A 19,830-nucleotide genomic window follows, 5' to 3' on the forward strand; every position below is an offset into this window, starting at 1 on the left:
CTACATCATTTTAATATAAAAATCCCAAACCCTTGACTTCCGCTTGTTTTCAGAAAGTGAATCGACACAACAGTTTTCTCTGGCATGCAAAAGTTTTGGAGCAAACAATACAGGATTCTCTTTAGAAATGCTGTTTTCACATATACATTGCTCCAAATCTGCATGAAGAGAGACAATAAAGTGAAGACTTGCTTCCAGATACTACCACCACATGCGAGTGTTGCAACTGATTCATGTCACAGAGGGCTTAACTAGCATAACTTGTATCAGAAAAATACAGTTCTGAATATCAGATGATTCATGGTAACCTACTCCATGCAAGCTTTTAGTTTGCAGCAAATGTTATATAAAAACGTTCTGGAGATTTAAGGTCATGTATTCTAGTTCATGTTTGCTGTACTTAGAGTAGGTTCAAGGCCTTCTTCAGCATCTCAGCTGACACAGTAATTCACTAAGCTGCAACAGCTCATGTATGACTTGAATCCTAAACCATAGGATTATAAAGAGGAGATCTCAATAGGAGTCATAACAGAAGGGGAACAGTCAGAGACTAAACTCTTAAAAAATATATATCAGCTTGTCAGCACAGTTTGCATTCCTGTCAGTTGGTTATAGATTATACAAATGTACATACATTACGCCAAATTCATGCAGTGGTATTTTTTTGTTTGTTTAAAAATATCTTCATGTTCTGGTTTGGGTTTTTTCTCTAGGGTTTTTTGTTTGGTTTTGTTTGCCTTTTTTTTGTGCAGCTGTCAAATTTTGAAGCAGTTATTCTACAAGTATGATCACTTTTTTTTTCCTCACAATCTTAATAAAGATTAACCTAGTTTTAAAATAGTTATTTCTCTTCAATGTTATAATGTTAATGCGAACCTATGACTCTCTATTTTATAGCAATTACTACTGGAATTGAATAATGAAACTGACCTACTGAAGTTTCCTATGTGACCTACTGATTCCTGTGTTCAAGATCCGAGTTTAAAAGGGGAGGACAGGGAGCAAAAGCTTTTACACAAAGTATTTATCAGACACATGAATTTCCTGTGACAGGCTGAACGATGCATTTCATTAAGGTTTAAGAATGCCACCTCTCCAAATTTGTAGTCACCTGACTTTAATTTACATATGCCAATTTTGTAATACTCCGCTCATTTAGACCACAGAACATTTTAAGACAATACACTTGCTTATGCTCATGAAGATACTCCTTTCTGTGTATCACAGAGCCTTAGAAAATGCAAACATTCTTAACTAAGCCATAACAAACAAAAAAGTTTGCTTCTGAAAAAAAGAAAAATCTCTATGAATGAAGAAACTGCTCATCAAAAGTCTGCCTTAGTGCATTCATGACCTTTATTCAACCAAAATTAACATGCAGAATTAATCAACTGCTTTACTAAGAAATGTATTTTTGGTTTACAACGCTGTTATTATATAATGATGTGTGATTCTGGTACATCAGATCCAGAGAATTTAACATCACTTATAAATTCTATAAAGCAATTCTAAGTTGTAAATTGAAATTTGTGACAAACATATCAGTGTATATGTAGTAAATTCACACACTATTATCTATCCCCATATATCTTCTTCTCTAAAAAAAACAAAGTTCTTATCAATCTGTTTGCTTAGGAAGTTTCTATCGTCACTTAAATAAATTGTTCTTACTTGGTAATTGCCTAGGTCATTAAAACAATTACTGTGTTATTTACTGGTTACTTATACCAGGAGGAGGCAGAGAGTAGGAACTTCAAACTTAAGGAGGCTGGGAAACTGCATGAGAGACAGATCTGAAGTAGCAATTGAACCCAGGGACATGCAATAAACACAGTGATGCAACTGCTGGCACAGGGAGAGGAAAATGAAGGGGCAGGCCTAATGGGTTCAAAGGACAGGTGCTAAGTATGGAAATACAGCAGCAAGACTCCAATTTCAACACAGCAACAATATAAAAAGAAAAAACACAGAAGTTGAGACTACATCAGTTTTGTTTATTACAAGCAGAGCTAAGCAAGATCCTAAATTCATTGTGTTAAATGTCATTAATGTCTTGGGCTCCTACATAAAGATTTAAAGGAATTTAACTGACTGTATATGCCAATTTTGGTTAAAACTGGATGGGGAAAGGGTACGCAGCACCCCATAAGCTACTCAGCCAACTCAAACAGCTCTGTCGATGAAAGAGCTATCAAAAGTTAGCCACCACTGTCTTAAAGGACCTTTCTCATCTCAGCTGCATTTGCACTGTCCTAGGATGATAACACCTTAAACTGATGATTCACACTGAGAGCAATAGGAAGGATAGGCAGGATGGAACAAAGGAACAACTGAATCTGTAAGATGTAAGGAGGACCTCAAGGTACAAGACTCCTGACATTCTGAAGCAGGGACCCTGCCATACCAAGCTAGAGACACTCCCAGAAACATGGATGGAGATGACACATTATCCCTGAAATAGAAGGAAATGTCAGAAAGCGATACCAGAGTTGGGTGAGGTGACAGAAGAAACTAGCATCAAATTCTACTCACAGAAACAATAAAATGCACAGCTATAAAATGACGACTGACTATGACTTGTGCCAAGAAGGATCTAGGAGCTACAGCTGATTCATGTTCAACCTGCAACTCACTTCATCATAGCACTTGAAAAATACAAAGTGTTACACTTAGGTATGTTGTCAGAGTACTACAATGGACATCTATAGCAATTCACCCATTTCTCTTAAGAACTCAGCTGAAGTCTTGTTTATTGTTTTGAGCGTCACAATTCATAAAAAAGGCAGAACTATTACAGAAGGTCTAGAAGAGAAAAAAAAAAAATTACACTAGGTATAGAAATAACATCCAAAGCCTTGGAAAGAATTTGAGCTCTCTAGTTTAGCTATGAGAACAGTCTATGATATACCACATTTGAGCATAAAACACTCCATCTGAGACAAAAGGAATGAAGTGTATTACAATCTCCACATGAAATAGCACAAGGGATAGAAAGACTTCACCTGAAGTGAGAAGGACTAAGGCAAGACATTAAGATTTGACAATAAGGTCAGTGAAGTACCAAAACAAATCAAACTTTTCCGAACCTATGGAACAGAGTGTTTTTTAAGAAATGTTATATAAACAACCCTTTGGGAGGTTTTGGGTGCAGTTAAGTCTGCCTCCTTGGAAAGAGTTGACTTTTGAAACCTATGTAAAGACTCAGGCTCTAGGAAGAGGAAGAGATAAAAAGCCAGGTCCCAGAAGCAATGAAATCTACAACCCTCAGGCTGGTGTGCATGGCATTTTATAGTGACATTGTACTATGTCTTTATAAAATGGCTTGAAATCTTTTGTTTCAGCTGTGGAATGTACAATTGTGAAGAGTAATAATTCAGGTTTTGTGGAAAAGAATTTTGAGTTTTCAAAAGAAGGGAGGGAGAGAATTTGTCTTGACTGCTCTTGCATAAGAAGACAATACAACTTCTAAAATAGATGTTTTCATTTTGCTGCTTCCTTTATCCATGGGTTCTGGAAGTTTCTCAATTAATAAGAAGGAAATTGATAGATGCTTAAAAATACAACAGTTCCATTGTGCAGCCACAGATGAAAATACATTGAATTACTTTAAATGGAGAAAAAGAAAAGGTTTCTAGAGAAATCAACACAGTGAAAGTATTGGAAAGTACTATTAAACATCTTTTGCCCTGCTTGAAGTGCAGTGCCTAGGATTTATGCTACTAAACAGAGCATTAAAGTGATCTTAGATTAAAAGGTGTGTTCATTTGTATTTTGCAACCCTAATGCACCTTCTGCTCACTTGCAGACTGCAGAAAGGAAAAAAGAAAAAAAAAAACCAAAAAAACAATTCCAAAAGAGTAATACAACTTTTGCAAAGGTATCAGATAAAGCACGTATCACTCTTGATATGGAAAAGCTACACTTGCAGGTGCCTGCACACACCATTTTTGAACAGGCAAAAAGGCAAGCATAATGAATAACACTGATTGTGCAAGTCAGGCTTTGTTTTTAAAGATGGAGTAAATTTTATGTAAACTTATTAATATTTTTGCAGCTGATGAAATGTTGCATTTGGTAATAAGAGAAATCAGCTTTTCTTTTACCTCCTAACATACAAAATACAACATGCAAACAGTTGAATGACCCATGGTCACTTTTGCAAAAGCTAGTGCAGAATCCAGGCTATTGCTGATTGTTACACATCCATTTATTTACTCATACATATAAATTTTTATTTTACTCCTTAACTAAGTAACCATTCCAAAGAAATGTAGCCAGTCAAGCTCCCAAAATACATCTGATATACCTTAATATAAGGCATATGTTCAAAAGCCTTTGTAAGCAGCTGAAGGTTTTCTGCAGCATAAAACAGTTCTGATATTTATCTATAACTCACTTTCATCCCAAGTTTGGATGACTTAACTTTGTGGGACCGTGAAGCTCGGTGATTCATAACATTCTAAGTTCCAAACACGCAAAGGTAGTTAAGCAGTAAGGAACAGTAAGGGTGAGTTATAATTATCTTCATGTAATCATACCTACGTGGGATAGTAAAAGGGAGTCAAATTTGAAAGGCAAGATACTGTCAGCAACTCAGCTTAGCTACTGAGAAATGCTAATAGTGTTCTTTGCAGAAGGGAGTGATGATGGTTGCAGATGTTTTTCATTTATGCCCACCCTTCCATTCTCTTCTCCCAAGCCATCTGCTGTCTTTCATGTTACTCCCTTACATGACAGTACTTATTAATAAAGGGCCCTGAAACTTGTACATTTTAAGCATAGTGCATTTTTTAAATTCATAATCAAAATCATGACATGCAAGCAGATCACAAGGGAACTGCAGGTTTCTGCAAGAAGTTTTCACTAAATCTCTATGAGGAGAGCTCTGCGATCAGACTGGTTTAGACTTTTCTTGTGTTATAGGTGTTTAGTTCTTACCCTGTAAATCCTCCAATGTGAAGAAAAAGCCAAGATGCCTTCATATCATAGCATGCTTCCAACCTAACTAAAACTGTGAAGGCTGGCAAAGGACTCTCATCTTTGTAGCCAGTGAGGACCTGACCAGACTCTAAAGATGTAAACACTTTCCCCCTCTCTCCACAACCCTCCCCCCCAAAAAAAAAAAAAGAAAACCAATACAATAACAAGAAAAAAACTGTTTTTTCCACACCTTCTTGATTAGTGACCTGTAGTGCTATAAAACTGTAAGAAATCTGGGTCTGCCTTCAGCCCTCCAGAAAAGAGAATCCTGAAAATCAGCCTGGAATGCGCAACTCGAGACTGACTCTTTTTAGTCTGACCAGTCATAGGTAATGTGGACTCTGCAGGCTTGACTCTTCCCTCTTCTACCCCCTTGTCACCTTCTATGTTAACTAAGGTTGCATAGCACAGTAAGTGACAACAAAACTAAACACTTGTATTAATGGATTACTAATAAATCTAATTAAACACAGACTGCAAGAGAATCCAGCTTACCATTCCACTGCCATAGCAGGTCTTCAGTACGGGACACTATGACAATGGAGACTGTGACAATAACTAACAACAGGAAAGTTTGTTGAAAATAGTCTCCATTTCCCCCATGTCCATTTTCTGACATTGAAAATTAAATACGTATGCGGCCTTGTGTGTGTTTTCTTTCAAGGGAGGGGAAACTTAAACCACCCCACAATTTACCGACAAGATAATACAGCTACCTATAATGCACTCAGTGCATTTCATACAGGATTACTAGTAACACCAACAATTTAAATGCAGTTTTCAGATCTGAGATGCTGAGAATAAACTCATTTCTAATTAAAAAAAAATATATATGCAATTGTGCAGCTGACAAGAAGACCTAACTAAATTTCTCTACAATGGTGCCACTGTAGCCAGTTCTGTATTAGTGAAATGAAAGAGAAAAAAACCTACTGAGGGTGAAGCTAAATAATTCTACTCGGTTAATAAAAGTGACATAAGATGTACTGCATACATGGTTGAAGGATCAATATATAACTGAAATATTCTACATCTGTATTTAGAATGTTGGGATGTAAATACAGTATCAAGAAACTGAGATTTACAGAAGTAGTTCCCACTACAGAACTTCCTCTGACTTATTCTTTCATGTTCTTTCCTGTATTTATTTGCAGAACCTATTTAATATGCTTAACATATTTCCACCCCCCATAAAAATGACTACACTCTTAAGCAAAGGAACAGAACTCACATGGCTCAAAGAAACAGAGGTTGAGGGACCTCCTGTATCAACTAAATAAAAGTCTTTAAAACTAAACATATTTTATGTTGATTTCACATATAAAATACCCACTCTTTTACTACAAAATCACACTTAACCTCTCACTTCATTCTTTAAGAAAGTGATCACAGTCACAGAGAAGCAACTCTTAATATGCTAAAGCTTAATACACTTAAGATAGACATTCACATATTCTGTTTTATTTTGATAGAAGACTACCCAGCTTTCGCCTTTACTTATTTACTGGATCACCCCAAAATAAATTCTATCATAGGAAAAACCATGAAAAAAAGATTGAAAACCCTGTTGTTCACCCTCTGATCAATACCATACATCAGTACCAGGTAAAGATAGCTCAAATAAAAAAAAAAAAAGAAAACAAACCCAAACACCACTTACAGAAAAAAAGAAATACATAATAATAAAAAAATGTTAAGTAAGAACTACCAGCATATTAACAGCCATCTCACAGGCTGTTCATCTCCTTGTTTTTTGTTTTTAGTCTCCTTGCCTTTATACTAAATTTATAAAAAGAAAAAATACCTACTGGTGTCTGCCTGGCTGCCCACGCTGATGTATCTGTCATTTCCAGGAAGGGCTGTTTGGTAGTAAGTTGCCTCCTCTAGCTGGGGAACTTTGGCATTCTTTGCGGTAAGGAAAGCCACAGCCAACTCCAGATTACCGTTGCTGTCCTTTAAGTATTAACAAAACAAGATATGAGAGTCCCCTCACCCTTTTTTAGTTTTTCTCAATAGCAAATGCCATTACAAGCAGCTCAGAAAATCAATGATACATTGTATTAGGTGAAATACTGATTAGAAAATAAAGTTTCCAAACTTAACATATTTTTAATCAAAACAAAGATAAAACATCTTAGAAAATTTACTTTGGTAGAATTCCACTTATTTCAGAAAAAAAATAAAGGTCTTGTAGAGGAGGTTAACCCCTCAACAAGCATAATCAATACACACTCACAGACTTGAACGCCATTCAGCTGAATTCTTCTGAAAATCCACCATTTCATTTTTAAAGCCAGAAATATTGGCTTTTGAGGGGCAGGTGCATACATGATTTACCTGAACTACTATATATGACATAAATTCACCAAATCCTTATTTATCATGTATAAGTGCACAAAAAACCTCTGCTTGAGGGAGATTTTATTTATAGATATATAATGGCAGAAACAGAACACAGAGAGACCTGCCATTCCTTACTTGCATCAAAGAATTCCTCTGTGCTGTGAAAGAATTTACAATAGTTAAAAAAAAGAAAAAAATAAAGAAATAATAGCAAATTAGCAAAGGGTGGCAAGTTCAAGAAGAGCTCTTTGTACTACATGTTGATGAGAAACCAACACTTGACCAGCTATAGTAGTACCAAAGTTTCTCAAAACAGTTTAGCCAAAGGTTAAAGACAAGTCATACCATTCCCATCTTTTCATTTTCTAACACCTGATCAATTTGTTAACATTTATGTATTAATATTAAATTTTAAAAAAATATTAATTTATTCCTACCAAAACAGATCAAGATTCCTTCTAAAGTGAACAAGCCATCATTATTAGGTATTTTTTCCCGCCCCAAAATAAATGTAAAAGGTATTTAAAAGCTGAGAATGGAAGGGAAGGGTAAGAAAGGGTAGGGTTTAGGGTTTTCACAGGCAGTTATGAAATGCATACATTCAGCTACAAGTCAGACATCCGTCTTACCTTCAGTGCCTGTTGTAAAACCTGGATGTCATTGATCCCAGTGATCTCCCGCAGCTGATTTAAGAATGTTTGCTGGTGCTAAAAAAAAAAAAAAAAAAAGAAAAAAGAAAAAAAAAGGGAAAAAAATCATGAAAATATGAGCCAAATAACAGCAAAACCAATTACAAGAGTACGCTTCTCTACAAACTTTGAAAGTATCTCCCTATAAGCTTTATGCACCACAGCAGGGTAGAGTCTTTGTTATTCACGTTTGTCTTAGTTTCTGCAACTTGGGTCCTTTTAATTCCCAAATGTAATGTTTTTTTTTATGGGATTTAGTGCCTTGGCTTTTATTTTGTAAAACAGAAAGAATTATAATGAGCGAGCTATGCAACATGGGTTTAAGGACCTACATAAAGCCACAGTTGGCTCTCCTGAACAAATAAGTTTGGTCTTCAAAGGCAGTAGGGGAAATAGTTGACTGAACTCCCATCAAAACCAGTTTTTTCAATGCCCAGTTATTCTCAACCACAGTATTTCCTTAACATAGACATTGCCCAGCCATTCCAACCTCAAAAGTAAGGAATTTTTCTCTACTGATCATTTTTTTTAAGAGAAATGCTGTAAAAATGACCACACAAAACAGACAGAAGCAAAACCTTAACAATTTATCTTAACCACCTGCCTAGACCAGTTAAATCCAACTCTCCCAAATCACATCAGTCAACATCCATGACTGAGTTTAAAGTAATGCATGGAGATGGAATAAAAGAGGTCTCTTAAATATTCACTTCATGAGAATTTTTTTTTGTTTTTTTTTTCCTTTTTTAATGAATAATCTGGTCCCATTCCTGTTTAGAGCCAACAGCTGATTCCCTCTGCTCATGCTCAAGTATCATACCACAGAAGCAAAGAGCAGGCAGTAGCGTGGAAGAATCCCTGAACTCCAGTTAACCATTAAAACCATTTGAAACATTAAATCTATGAAAACAAAGAGGACTGACCATTGTTCCATTCTAAGAAATTCCATTCTTCCTTTGGCAAATGGGAAAAGGAGAAAAGCTCAGTGGTATTTGCAAGTGGTTTTTCTTTTTTATTGTTTGCCCACCACATCCTCAACTCAAAATAATTTAATCTGTAAAAGAGAAGATTCTGTAAAGTACAGAGATTTGGTCGCTAGACAAAAAGCGTATTTCCTATCAGTGACAAATAAATGTTCTCATGTTACTCTCCATATTCATTAAAAAGGAACAAACCACCAACTACAATTGGCTAGGGGCTATTTCTACAATGCTTCTCTTTAAAACTAATTATTTGGAATCAAATATTCAAATACCCTTATTCTCTCCTTATCACAGCTTTGTACAGAGGAGGAAATTAAGAACTGCATGAATGCTGAATTCCCCAGTGTGAAATTAACCTGGCAGGCGCTACTTCATGCCCTAATAAGTTGAAATAGAAGGCGTATAGTCCGGGATGTTTATGAATTACGTACACAATCTTCCGTTCATTTATGATCCGAAGGGACATTACTAACAATCCAATTTGCCCTCTATTTTTTGTCTTTGCTTTTTAAAAACCCTGCTATTGGCACAAGAAAAGCGAACTGATGCAGGAAAACAAACCCCCACTCTATCCCAATCCCTCACCCCTCATTTGTTTACTCTGTGCATTTCATAGCACAGTACAAAGGCAGAGCTTGTTTCCCCTATGAAGTTGCTTTCCTGCCCCTGGGTCTGGCAAGAAGCAAAGGAAAGAAATAGAATATTTGGGAAAAGTAATTACAATAGCATTAAAACTGGCAGGAGCAATTCAAGGGCAGTGCATGGCAGCAAACTGGATTTTTGTATTTGCTACCAACATGAAGGTTAATAAAATGGAACACAGCTTCACTACAAATTATCATAACAAGTTACAACAGATTTCTCTATCTTCAACTATATATGCAACACTTGGAAAGGCTCACTGAAGAATATTCATTGTTCACAAAAACTGGGAAAAGAGAGAAGAGACAGTTTACCAACAAACAGTCTCTTAGCAGTTCAAAATATTGGCTGTCAATTTATGAGCACAGCTGTCACTTAACCTAGATATCTGTAGTTTATACCCAGATTTCAGTATTCTGGTGTAAAGCTGTGGTTCAAGGCCCCCTTCCAAAGGACATACACATTTAACAAATCAAAACCAGGCCCAGAGATGTTCCTTTCTCATAAAGAGGTGATTGAATTACCTAAATATACTTTCTTCAGGTCAACATTTTAAGGCACTCGGCTCCAAAATTCTGAAGTGGTAGTTAAGTGAAGAACACAGAGAATCCATAAGCATCCCAGTTACAAATGACATAAATTAAGAGGAAAAAAAACAGCTTTCCTGAGTATCTCAAATGGAGCTAAACTGCTTTGGAGCAACAAACACCTGGTTCAGACATTACTGACTTTTTGGGTAAATGTGGAGAAGCTGCCACTAATCTCTCATTGAGTTATTACAAATCACACAGAAGTTACAGTGACAATACACCTCCTTCCAAAAAGGAGGAAGAGAAAGATAAAAACAAGGCAACAAAAGAGTATGATTTAAATAGTTTCCACCTGTGTTCTCTTAATATGTGCCAACAAAGAGGTCTTCAGGAAAAATTCTGAAACTGCCTAAGGCAGCTAAAAAACTCCTTAACGCACCATTCCATTGGCAGCCTTCTATTCCACACATTCATCATCTTCCCCTTATCCCCTCAAATATGCATCATCTTTACTGTGTACAGACGTTTCCTGAAGCTGCATGTTTAACTTTGTCATTATTCTCCTTTACCACTACATTGATGATATGTTATCACCCACAAAATTGTGTTAACAAAGGCAATTCTATTTCTTTTCATTACAAGTGACAGTGCAACTAACCATTATCAAACCTTTTTACCCATTCATTGATTAGCAGTTGAGATTCAATTTCCTTTTTGCTTTTCTTTTCACTTAGGAGGTTTATGAAACACAATTGTACCATATTCAGAGAGCTATTATTACTTAATTCTTGACGTAACTTTAATTTACTGCATCTGTACTAGACTGCTGAAGTCCAAACAGATAAAGTTTATTTGTTTTGAATTATATTCCTTTAGTACAGCCTATTGTGTTGCACATAGGATGATTTAAAAATAATACAAACACTTTAAGATTATTCATGACTGAAGCTTGGAGATCAATTTCTAATGCAACTGCTAAATGATAAAGTCTCTTCTGTACCCTAACTAATATTTAATACAATACTTAGGACAGACTTCTACATATGAAGCAAGCCACCTTCCTTACTCCTATTAATGCTCTTTCTGATTATATCTAGCCTACAAGCTTTACTCTTCCTGGAGCCTGGGCTAACTTGAGCTGAAATGACTGAAGCATACTGACCCTCAAATGTCCATGAACACTAATGTATACAAATGCAGATTCCAAAAGACTATTCCAGGTGCAAGTACAGGTGCTAAGAAATCCACTTCAATTATTTGGAATCCTATCTGCCTGTATCCACTTCTGCCTTTCTTCATATTTACATGACAGATTCCATAGTTTATCTATATAGTACAGATCCTCCAGCTAAGTGAGTCAAGACTCCACATGTATCTGCAGCATTGCACCAAATGTGGTACATTATATACGCACATATATATGTGCCACATACACTCCATATAGTTTGAATTGCATTTGACTCATCTCTAAAATGGCTCCAGGACCTGGCCTACACTTTGCTGGTACAGCTGCTATGGGGTAACCTAAATCCCTGGCCAGAAAAAGGAGACAGTCTCCTGATGCTATCACTGCCCTGAGATCCAGCTGCTCACACCCCTTGGTCCCACCACAGGACACAGCAATCAGTTCCCTAGGGCTTTCATGCATGAGCTATTCCCAGCCTTCCCCCTTCCTCTGGCTCCTCGAGGTATGCAGTATGTATCTCCAGGCTTTCAGCTCTTGGAAGATTTCAACTAACAGGAAATTCTCACCCTTTTCCTGGATGGAAGCCAAATTTGCATATTAGGAATGCATGCCCTTATTTCCAATTCTTTCCTTTTTCAGTCATCTTCCCTTCCTCTCAGGAAATGCCCAATTAAGATTATCTGGTTTATAACCTCACACAATAGCATACTCAGTAGCTGTGCTGGTGCTAGTGAAGCAGAAAAGGATTTACACTATTGTCTATGTAGGGAGATACTGTGCCCAAATTAGTTCTGTGACAGTACTGTAAATTCTGATAACTTGTCAAAATAAGAGCAAAAAGCTAAATTATACAAATGAAGTTTTGGACACAGTAAATCTCATAAATTGCCTAATTCTGAATTATACCGCAGATAAATTTTAGGGGACAAAAATAACTACCTTTTGATCTGCTTATTTTCTCACCTCTGTAGCTTCTAAAGAAGTACATGTAATCTTTTAGCTTATTCATGGCACTATCCAAACATCTGTATTTGCAACACAAGCACTTTCCACCTTAGAAGATAAAACAACCTTTTTCAGCTTCCAAGCACAGAAAACATTGTATGATTAGTAATAAATGAGATGGTCCAAACACTATCAAAAGAAAACAGGGCCTACTGCCTCACTATGCAGTTCATTTAAATAGAACATAATTAAATTGAACTATGGGAATCCCTTCCTTCCCAAGGGCTGAATACTTGTACCAGAGACAAAAAGAAAGGGGATGGGGGTGTGGGGGGAAGAATGCAAATGCTGAGAACAGCACCTTGACTCAGTCCCTCCATATGAAACCCACTTGATTTACTTCCCAGTGCAACACCAGTTTGTAAGAGCTATTTGTTGGAGGAAAATCCAAATGACATTGCATAAAATATTTTATATTAAAGACAATTTTAATGTAACCTGCTAATGGTACCACCTGGAGACAAGCAGCTAGTAAGCTGGTTTCTTCATATGATTTTCCTCTCATGAGAAGATCACAGGGATTAGAACAAGGTAATCCTCTGTAAATAAAATCTTTACGCTTCTGCTATAAACAAACCAACACACAAAGGACAAGCAGGCTAAAGAACCTCAATTACTACTGTAAATGTCATTTTCTGCCACATTCATCATATCTCCCAGGAAGAGTTAAAAAGCCCACATACACTGCTGAGCATTATGGCTTCCAGCAACACAGATACATTAGCCATCTTCTAGATAAACTGTTGGTCAAGTTCCAAATACGCAAATAAAAACTAATTCCTTCCATGAAGATACTAAGTTGAAATACAGAGAAAACAGTAAACTCCAGAAGGCTTTTAGCATCTCTGCCCTCAAGATTTTTCTCTCTGGTGTGCAGAATAAACATATATATAAATATGTACATTAAAAACTGGGTATATATATACATATATATCTTTAAAGTAGTATTCTGCTACTGCAAAGACCAAGATAAATCTCTGCACTGCCTTTAATGTACCTGCTGCAAGGGAAGATCAGGTTCCAGATGGTCAAAAGGAACCTGGAAGTGTTGGGACCTGATGAGATGCATCCGCAGGTCCTGAGGGAACTGGCAGATGAAATGGCCAAGCCACTACCAATCATATTTGAGAAGTCTTGGCAAACTGGTCAAGTTCCCACTTCATGGAAAAGGAGAAACTTAACCCCCATCTTAAAAAAGGGAAAACAGGAAGAGCTGGGGAACCACAGACCAGTCAGTCTCACCTCAGTTCCCAGAAAGAGCATGGAACAGATCCTCCAGGAAACTATGATAAGAGACATAGACAATAAGGGGGTGATTGGCGACAGTCAACACGGCTGCACTAAGGGCAAATTGTGCCTGATAAATTTAGTGACTTTCTATGATGGGGCTATGGCACTGGTAGATTAGGGAAGAGCAACAGATATCATCTACCTGGACTTGTGCAAGGCATTTGACCCTGTCCCACATGACATCCTTGTCTCTAAATTGGAGAGACATGAATTTGATGGATGGACTACTCAGCAGATAAGGAATTGTCTGGACAGTCAGACTCAGTGGCTCAAAGTCCAAATGGAAATCAGTGACAAATGCTGTTCTTAAGGAGTCGGTACTGGGACTGGTGCTGTTCAACATGTTTGTTGGCAACATGGACAGTGGCATTGAGTGCACCCTCAGCAAGTCTGCCAACAACACTAAGCTGTGTGATGCAGTCAACACACTGGTGGGGATGGATGCCATCCAGAGGGACCTGGACAGGCTCAAGAGCTGGAACAGTGCAAACTTCATGAAGTTCAACAAGGCCAAGTGCAAGGTCCTGCACCTGGATCGGAGCAATCCCAAGCACAAATACAGGCTGGGTAGAGAATGGATTGAGAGCAGTCCCATGGAGAAGGACTTGAGAGTGTCAGATGATGAGAAACTGAACATGACCCAGCAGTGTGCATTTGCAGCCATAAAGCCAACTGTATTTGGACTGCATCAAAAAAAGCATGACCAGCAGGTCAAGGTAGGTGGTTCTCCCCCTCTACTCTGCTCCCATGAGACCCCACCTGCAGTATTGTGTTCAGTTCTGGGGCCACCAAAACAACAAGGACGTGGACCTACTCAAGCGAGTCCAGAGAAGATTCACAAAGATGATCTGAGGGCTGGAGCACCTCTCCTGTGAAAACAGGCTGAGAGAGTTGTGACTGTTCAACCTGGAGAAAGAGAAGGCTCCAGGGAGACCTTAAAGCAGCCTTGCAGTACCTAGAGGGGGCCTATAACAAATCTGGAGGACTTTTTACAAGGGCACATAGTGACAGGACAAGGGGGAAACAGCTTTAAACTAAAAGAGGGCAGATTTAGATTAGATATTAGGAAGAAATTCTTAACTGTGAGGGAGGTGAGACACTGGCACAGGTTACGCAGAAAAGCTGTGGATGAACCATCCTGGAAATGTTCAAGGCCAGGTTAGACAGGGCTTTGAGCAACCTGATCTAGTGGAAGGTGTCCCTTCCTATTGCAGAGAGGTTGGAACTGGATGGTCTTTAATGTCCCTTCCAACCCAAACCATTCTATGATTATTAAGGTACCTCTTACAGCACAGTAGAATTAGGTTCCCTTGCCTGTTACATGCTAACTAGGTTTTCTTTTGCTCTGTCATGGAAAGCGAAAACTCTTGCATGACATCATATTCTCTAAGAAAGTAGGGAAAGACTTTTCTTATACACATATAAATGCAAAATGCATCTCAGCTTTGGCTTGGACAAAATTCACCTGTGGAGAGAGAGGACATGCACCAAAATCACAGATTTTCAGCCCAGGACTGCTCTGCACAGGCTTCCAAAACCTGCCAATTACAGCAGCAGCTTGTGCAAGGTGGATGTCGTGGTTTAAAACCAAACTGCACAGCTCGTCAACTCACTCCCCCTCTTGCTCCCCCAACTCCCGGAGAGTTAGGAAGGAGAATCCAAAGAATGTAGCCCCCATTGGTTGAGATAAAAACAGTTTAATGGCTAAGGTATAACATAAATCACTACTGCTACTACTACTGCAAATAATAATGATAAAGCAAATAACAAGTGAAGAGAATACAACATCTCACCAGCCACCGACCCATAACTCACCCCACCCTGCCCGACCGAGCACCGACCGATACCTCCTCCATCCCCCCAGAGCTCCAGCCCTTCCGGCTCTCTCCCGGTTACACCCTGGGTATGATGTGCTATGGTATGGAATACCTCTTTGGCTAGCCTGGGTCAGGTGTCCTGTCTCTCCTTCCTCCCGGCCTCCCTCCTCCCTGGCAGAGCATGAGCTCAGAAAAGGCCTTGGACAAACCAAACATTTGAGCAGTAACTCAAAACGTACTTGCTATCAGCAACCGTTCTCAGCCCAAAAGTCAAAACACAGCACTGCACCAGCTACCAAGAAGGAGAAAAATGACTGCTACTGCTCAAACCAGCACAGTGGATAATTACCTATCTGCAACTGGACTGAGAGCAAACTTCCTTCAAGGAAGCAAAAGGACACAGCGTATGGCAGTAACCTTCAGTCAACCACAGCCTAGACCAAATAAAATGCAGAAAAGGCCAAAGTGCATTACTTGTAAGCATACAGTCCTCCCTGAAAAATTAAAGGATCCTACTTAATCACAGCGTTATATAACTGTATTAATCATAAGACAACACTCAGAATACTCTCACTACATTTCTATGGTTTCTATGAACAATAACAAAGCTGTACTGCTTCATCTGAAAATGCTTTAAAAAGTGACTTCACAATGAATTTCAAGATTTAATATGAAGGATTCTACACAACACAAGAGCACGCATTCATGTAAACGCTCACTGTTCTGAGCCTCCTATGTGGCTAAGAAGAGTCTCATGTACTCTCAACATATAACACATTTATTTTAATTCAAACTAATTTTGCACTTTTTGAAATTGTAAAGAGAAATTTGAGATTGTAAAGAGAGGTTTGAGGAGTCTGGTTTGTAGTTACTGACAGTAAATATAAGGCAAACCTCACATAAACAATACAGAGAAGGAATGAGACACTGAAGCCAGATTTCTTACACAGCTCGGGGTGGGAGGCGGTGGGAAGAATAAAGCAAGAGGGAAGCATCACCTTATTATATGGATCTTCCTACGCAAATTTTGGGGTGCTAAAAATTTGGGGTGCCAAAGCTGGAAAAGGCACCACTGAGTACATAAAATAATAATATGAAGAACGTCCAGAAAGCAACAGAAACACACTTCCTTGAACTCATTTAGTGGATTTTGTCTCAGTTTCCCTCAGGCCACAGAAGCACTGAAACTCAGCCCTGGACTCCAACTCAGCTGCCTTGCAGGTCTATTACCTGGAGTACAACCAACCATGCCCAGTTTACAGCGCCAACAGATATAGCTTTCCCCAGTGGAGAATAGAAAGAACAGTAACAACACACCAACAACAACAACGAAATAAGAAAACAGTAGCTGAAGGCAAGATGAGTAGCCATTATAAAGACAAAGCAAGAACAGACACTAAGGAGGCAGTAAAGCCATTTAAACTAACTTACAAGAATAATAAATGGTGTGATCTATGACAAAGAGACATGAACTGGATCAAAAATCTTGTCATTTCCATCAAAGCAACATGGCTTAAAACCAATCCTCCAAACCAAAAGAGGAACAAACAACATACAAATAACTGAAGCTCTATCTTAAAATTAGTCCATGAACTGATTCACGAACAGTGTTGCTTGAGTGAAGGAGCATGTAAAAAATTGCTTAGTTTCACATTTCTAGCTCTTGCTGACAACCACTCTTAAACAAGCTTCAGTGACAGGCTGCCAATCAAGAAAGGACAGCAGCCTTTGTACTTAGTGAAAACATAAGAGGTGTCAGAAATGTAAAATTATTGAGACTTATGAGGTTTTTGTGTTTTAAGCTACTGTCATGGTTTTTACACCCTGCTCAGCACAATAGCAAAGTTCCCAATAATAACAGCAGCTCTAAAAATGAATTAACTACAGTAAAACCAATGAGATCTTTAGTTTCATTTAACTAGATGTAAGTTAAGTTTCAGGTTGTATGCACTTCAACAGCCACAGGAAAATCTGCTTCACCAAAAATCCCTTTCGATTCACACACACTCCAATAACTGCAACAGTAATTAGCAAAAATCTCTCTGCTCTGATGCAAACCTGATGGGTGACAGGTTATTGGTGACAGCAAAGGGGGTCTTTCAAGCACCAGCTCATATTATCTGTAAACTACACTTAAAATTCAGAAGGATTCCTCCAAGAGCTCACCTGTAGACAACAGCTGGGCAGTGCCACATAGAAGTGGCATGCACCGGCCCCGGTCCACAACCCAGTCCCACCTCAACACATTCAGACTCCAGTATCCAGAGAGCTGTCAACATTATGCACAAGCCACGGCAAATTAAAGCCAGTGGACTTAATGACAGGTGACATGATACAAATAGAAAGGAGAAGGAGGCTCGAGGACAAGAGACAGACAGCTAACTGTGTGTACATACACAAACATACTTTCCAATCACTCTTGGCTACTTTGTTTTTTCTTCTGTTTTTATATATTTACCATCATGCCTGAATACTGTATTTTACAGTGTCTGCCAAGGTAGTATCACCAAGGCACAAGCTTTCTCCTCAGAGGAAAAGTCTATTGCCTAGGGTATCATTATTTTACTGTAGCAGCTATTAAAAATGTCCTTTTGAATGTCTTTCATGAAATCTTGTCTTTCTGAAGTCTAAAACAATACCGCAAATATCTACATTTTAGCTTCCCAACCAGTTTAACTCATCACACCAACAAAAGCTATTCTGCCTCAAGCTTGAGGCTCTTCACAATCCTTTCATCACCCATTTATTACTTGCCACTGAAAGGCTAAGACCTACCTGTCAAACTGAGAGGGCAGTTCTGCTAGCCCATTCAAGTGTTTATTTAATTATTGGGGGGGGGGGGGGGGGGGGGTGTTTGCAAACAGTCATCATGGTAGTCTCACCCTGCTCTGCGTAACACAGAACTCCTAAAATGAAACAAACAACATCAAGCTAGCCTCTTCATTCTCCTCACTCTGTCACTATAACAGGAACTCTATGAACAAGCAGACCAACTCTGTAAGCTGCAAGTGTTCTCAGATTGGTGGGATCCCAGCCTCTGCAAAGCCTCCAAACAGTAAAGTTCAAAGGGGCTGTCAGACCACAGGCTGCTTCTGACTAGTCAGCTGTCCTTCCCCGGCTATAGCTCCTGCCAGAGCTGGCCAGCCTAGAGGCTGGTATTGCCACATGCAGCCTGCTCTGGCCGCAAGCCACTCCTCCCTTAGAGCCAGCCCTGCCACTTCCATGAACCCCTGGCAAGCCAGCCCAGGCTCTCAGTAAACCATAAGAAAGATGCTCTCTGGTTTTAATTAATTTCCTGCTGACTTTGCAAGAGCCAGGGGTGGGACAAAGGAGAGGACAAGACCAAGGCTGCACCTAATTCCACTATATTTAAACTGCTGTGGAGCTGCAGCCTCTCAAGAGTGAATTGTTTCACTGCCTTTATTTTAATCCTGGTTTTATTGCATGACAGAAACTGAAGGGTGAAAAAGCCTTCTGCAGTCCTTGACCTACTTAGGCACTATTGCAGAAAACTTACTCCAAAAAAAGACTGATATAAAATTCATACAGTAATGGATCTGATGCTCCTGGTTGTTTCTTGTTAGTCAAAGCTGTACACCATACAAATGAATGCACACTCATATAAAGCTGCACACCATCAAATGAATGCCTACACCTGTAAAAGCTGAAATTCCATACACCCTTCTTTACTCCCTGGTTTAGGTATTCACAACCAAAAAGATTTCATTTACTCCAACTGTTAATGGCACAGATATCAGAAGTGCCGACTCACACTGAACGACTCCCCCATGCGCCCTAGGTAAGCAATACCAGGTTGGATTTCATAAACAATTTTTCCACACAAAGCTCAGAATAGTACAGCAAACTTATAAAAAAAGAAATCCTAAATAAAATTTAAATTGCACTCTATAAGACAGGTCTGTATTATGAAGAGTATTCAATAGCAAAGACCCATTTGGGCAAAGAACTCACCTGTCTGCTTTGAATAGGAAGAGGAAAAAAAATACAGTAACAGCCAGCCTTTCAATAAAGGCTCTTCCCTTTAGTCAGATTGAAAAAAATAATTACTAACCTGATTTCCTAAGGAAACGGGCCCTGGGTTCAGAGTATGCATGTACACAGGCAAGCTGGCCCTCCTGTCTCTCAGTAACAGCCCCAACATGAGGCCACCAACCCCAGGGTCCCCCAACACCCTCAGCAGCACCCCAGCTCTCCATCAGGCCAGCACGCAGCTCCCAGTGGTGCTGCCTGCTGCTGCCCACTCCATGGACCAGAAGAAATGAGGCTGAAATAACACAGGAGGCTGGGGAACAGCAGCAGACGGGAGCACCTCCACCCCACTGCAGTGAGGTCTTACAGTGGTGA

At 38.9% G+C, this 19,830-nt stretch overlaps 1 protein-coding gene across 2 annotated transcripts in view; it reads right to left on the minus strand.

Moving 5' to 3' along the window:
* Nucleotides 1-19,830, minus strand: part of USP25 (ubiquitin specific peptidase 25) — a 91,111-nt gene that overhangs the window by 59,701 nt on the left and 11,580 nt on the right. The window contains exons 1-3 of one of the 2 annotated variants that reach the window (XM_031051211.2): nucleotides 8,936-9,060; nucleotides 7,953-8,030; nucleotides 6,789-6,933 (exon numbers count right to left, since the gene is read on the minus strand). In XM_031051211.2, the coding sequence (XP_030907071.1) occupies nucleotides 6,789-6,933; nucleotides 7,953-8,030; nucleotides 8,936-8,938 (226 nt within the window). In that variant the 5' untranslated portion in view covers nucleotides 8,939-9,060. Of the gene's footprint in view, nucleotides 1-6,788; nucleotides 6,934-7,952; nucleotides 8,031-8,935; nucleotides 9,061-19,830 lie in introns of those variants that run through there. The other variant, XM_034071770.1, reaches the window with a different exon arrangement.

The sequence above is a fragment of the Melopsittacus undulatus genome, chromosome 2 (assembly GCF_012275295.1).
Source record: "Melopsittacus undulatus isolate bMelUnd1 chromosome 2, bMelUnd1.mat.Z, whole genome shotgun sequence".
Classification (NCBI taxonomy): domain Eukaryota; kingdom Metazoa; phylum Chordata; class Aves; order Psittaciformes; family Psittaculidae; genus Melopsittacus; species Melopsittacus undulatus.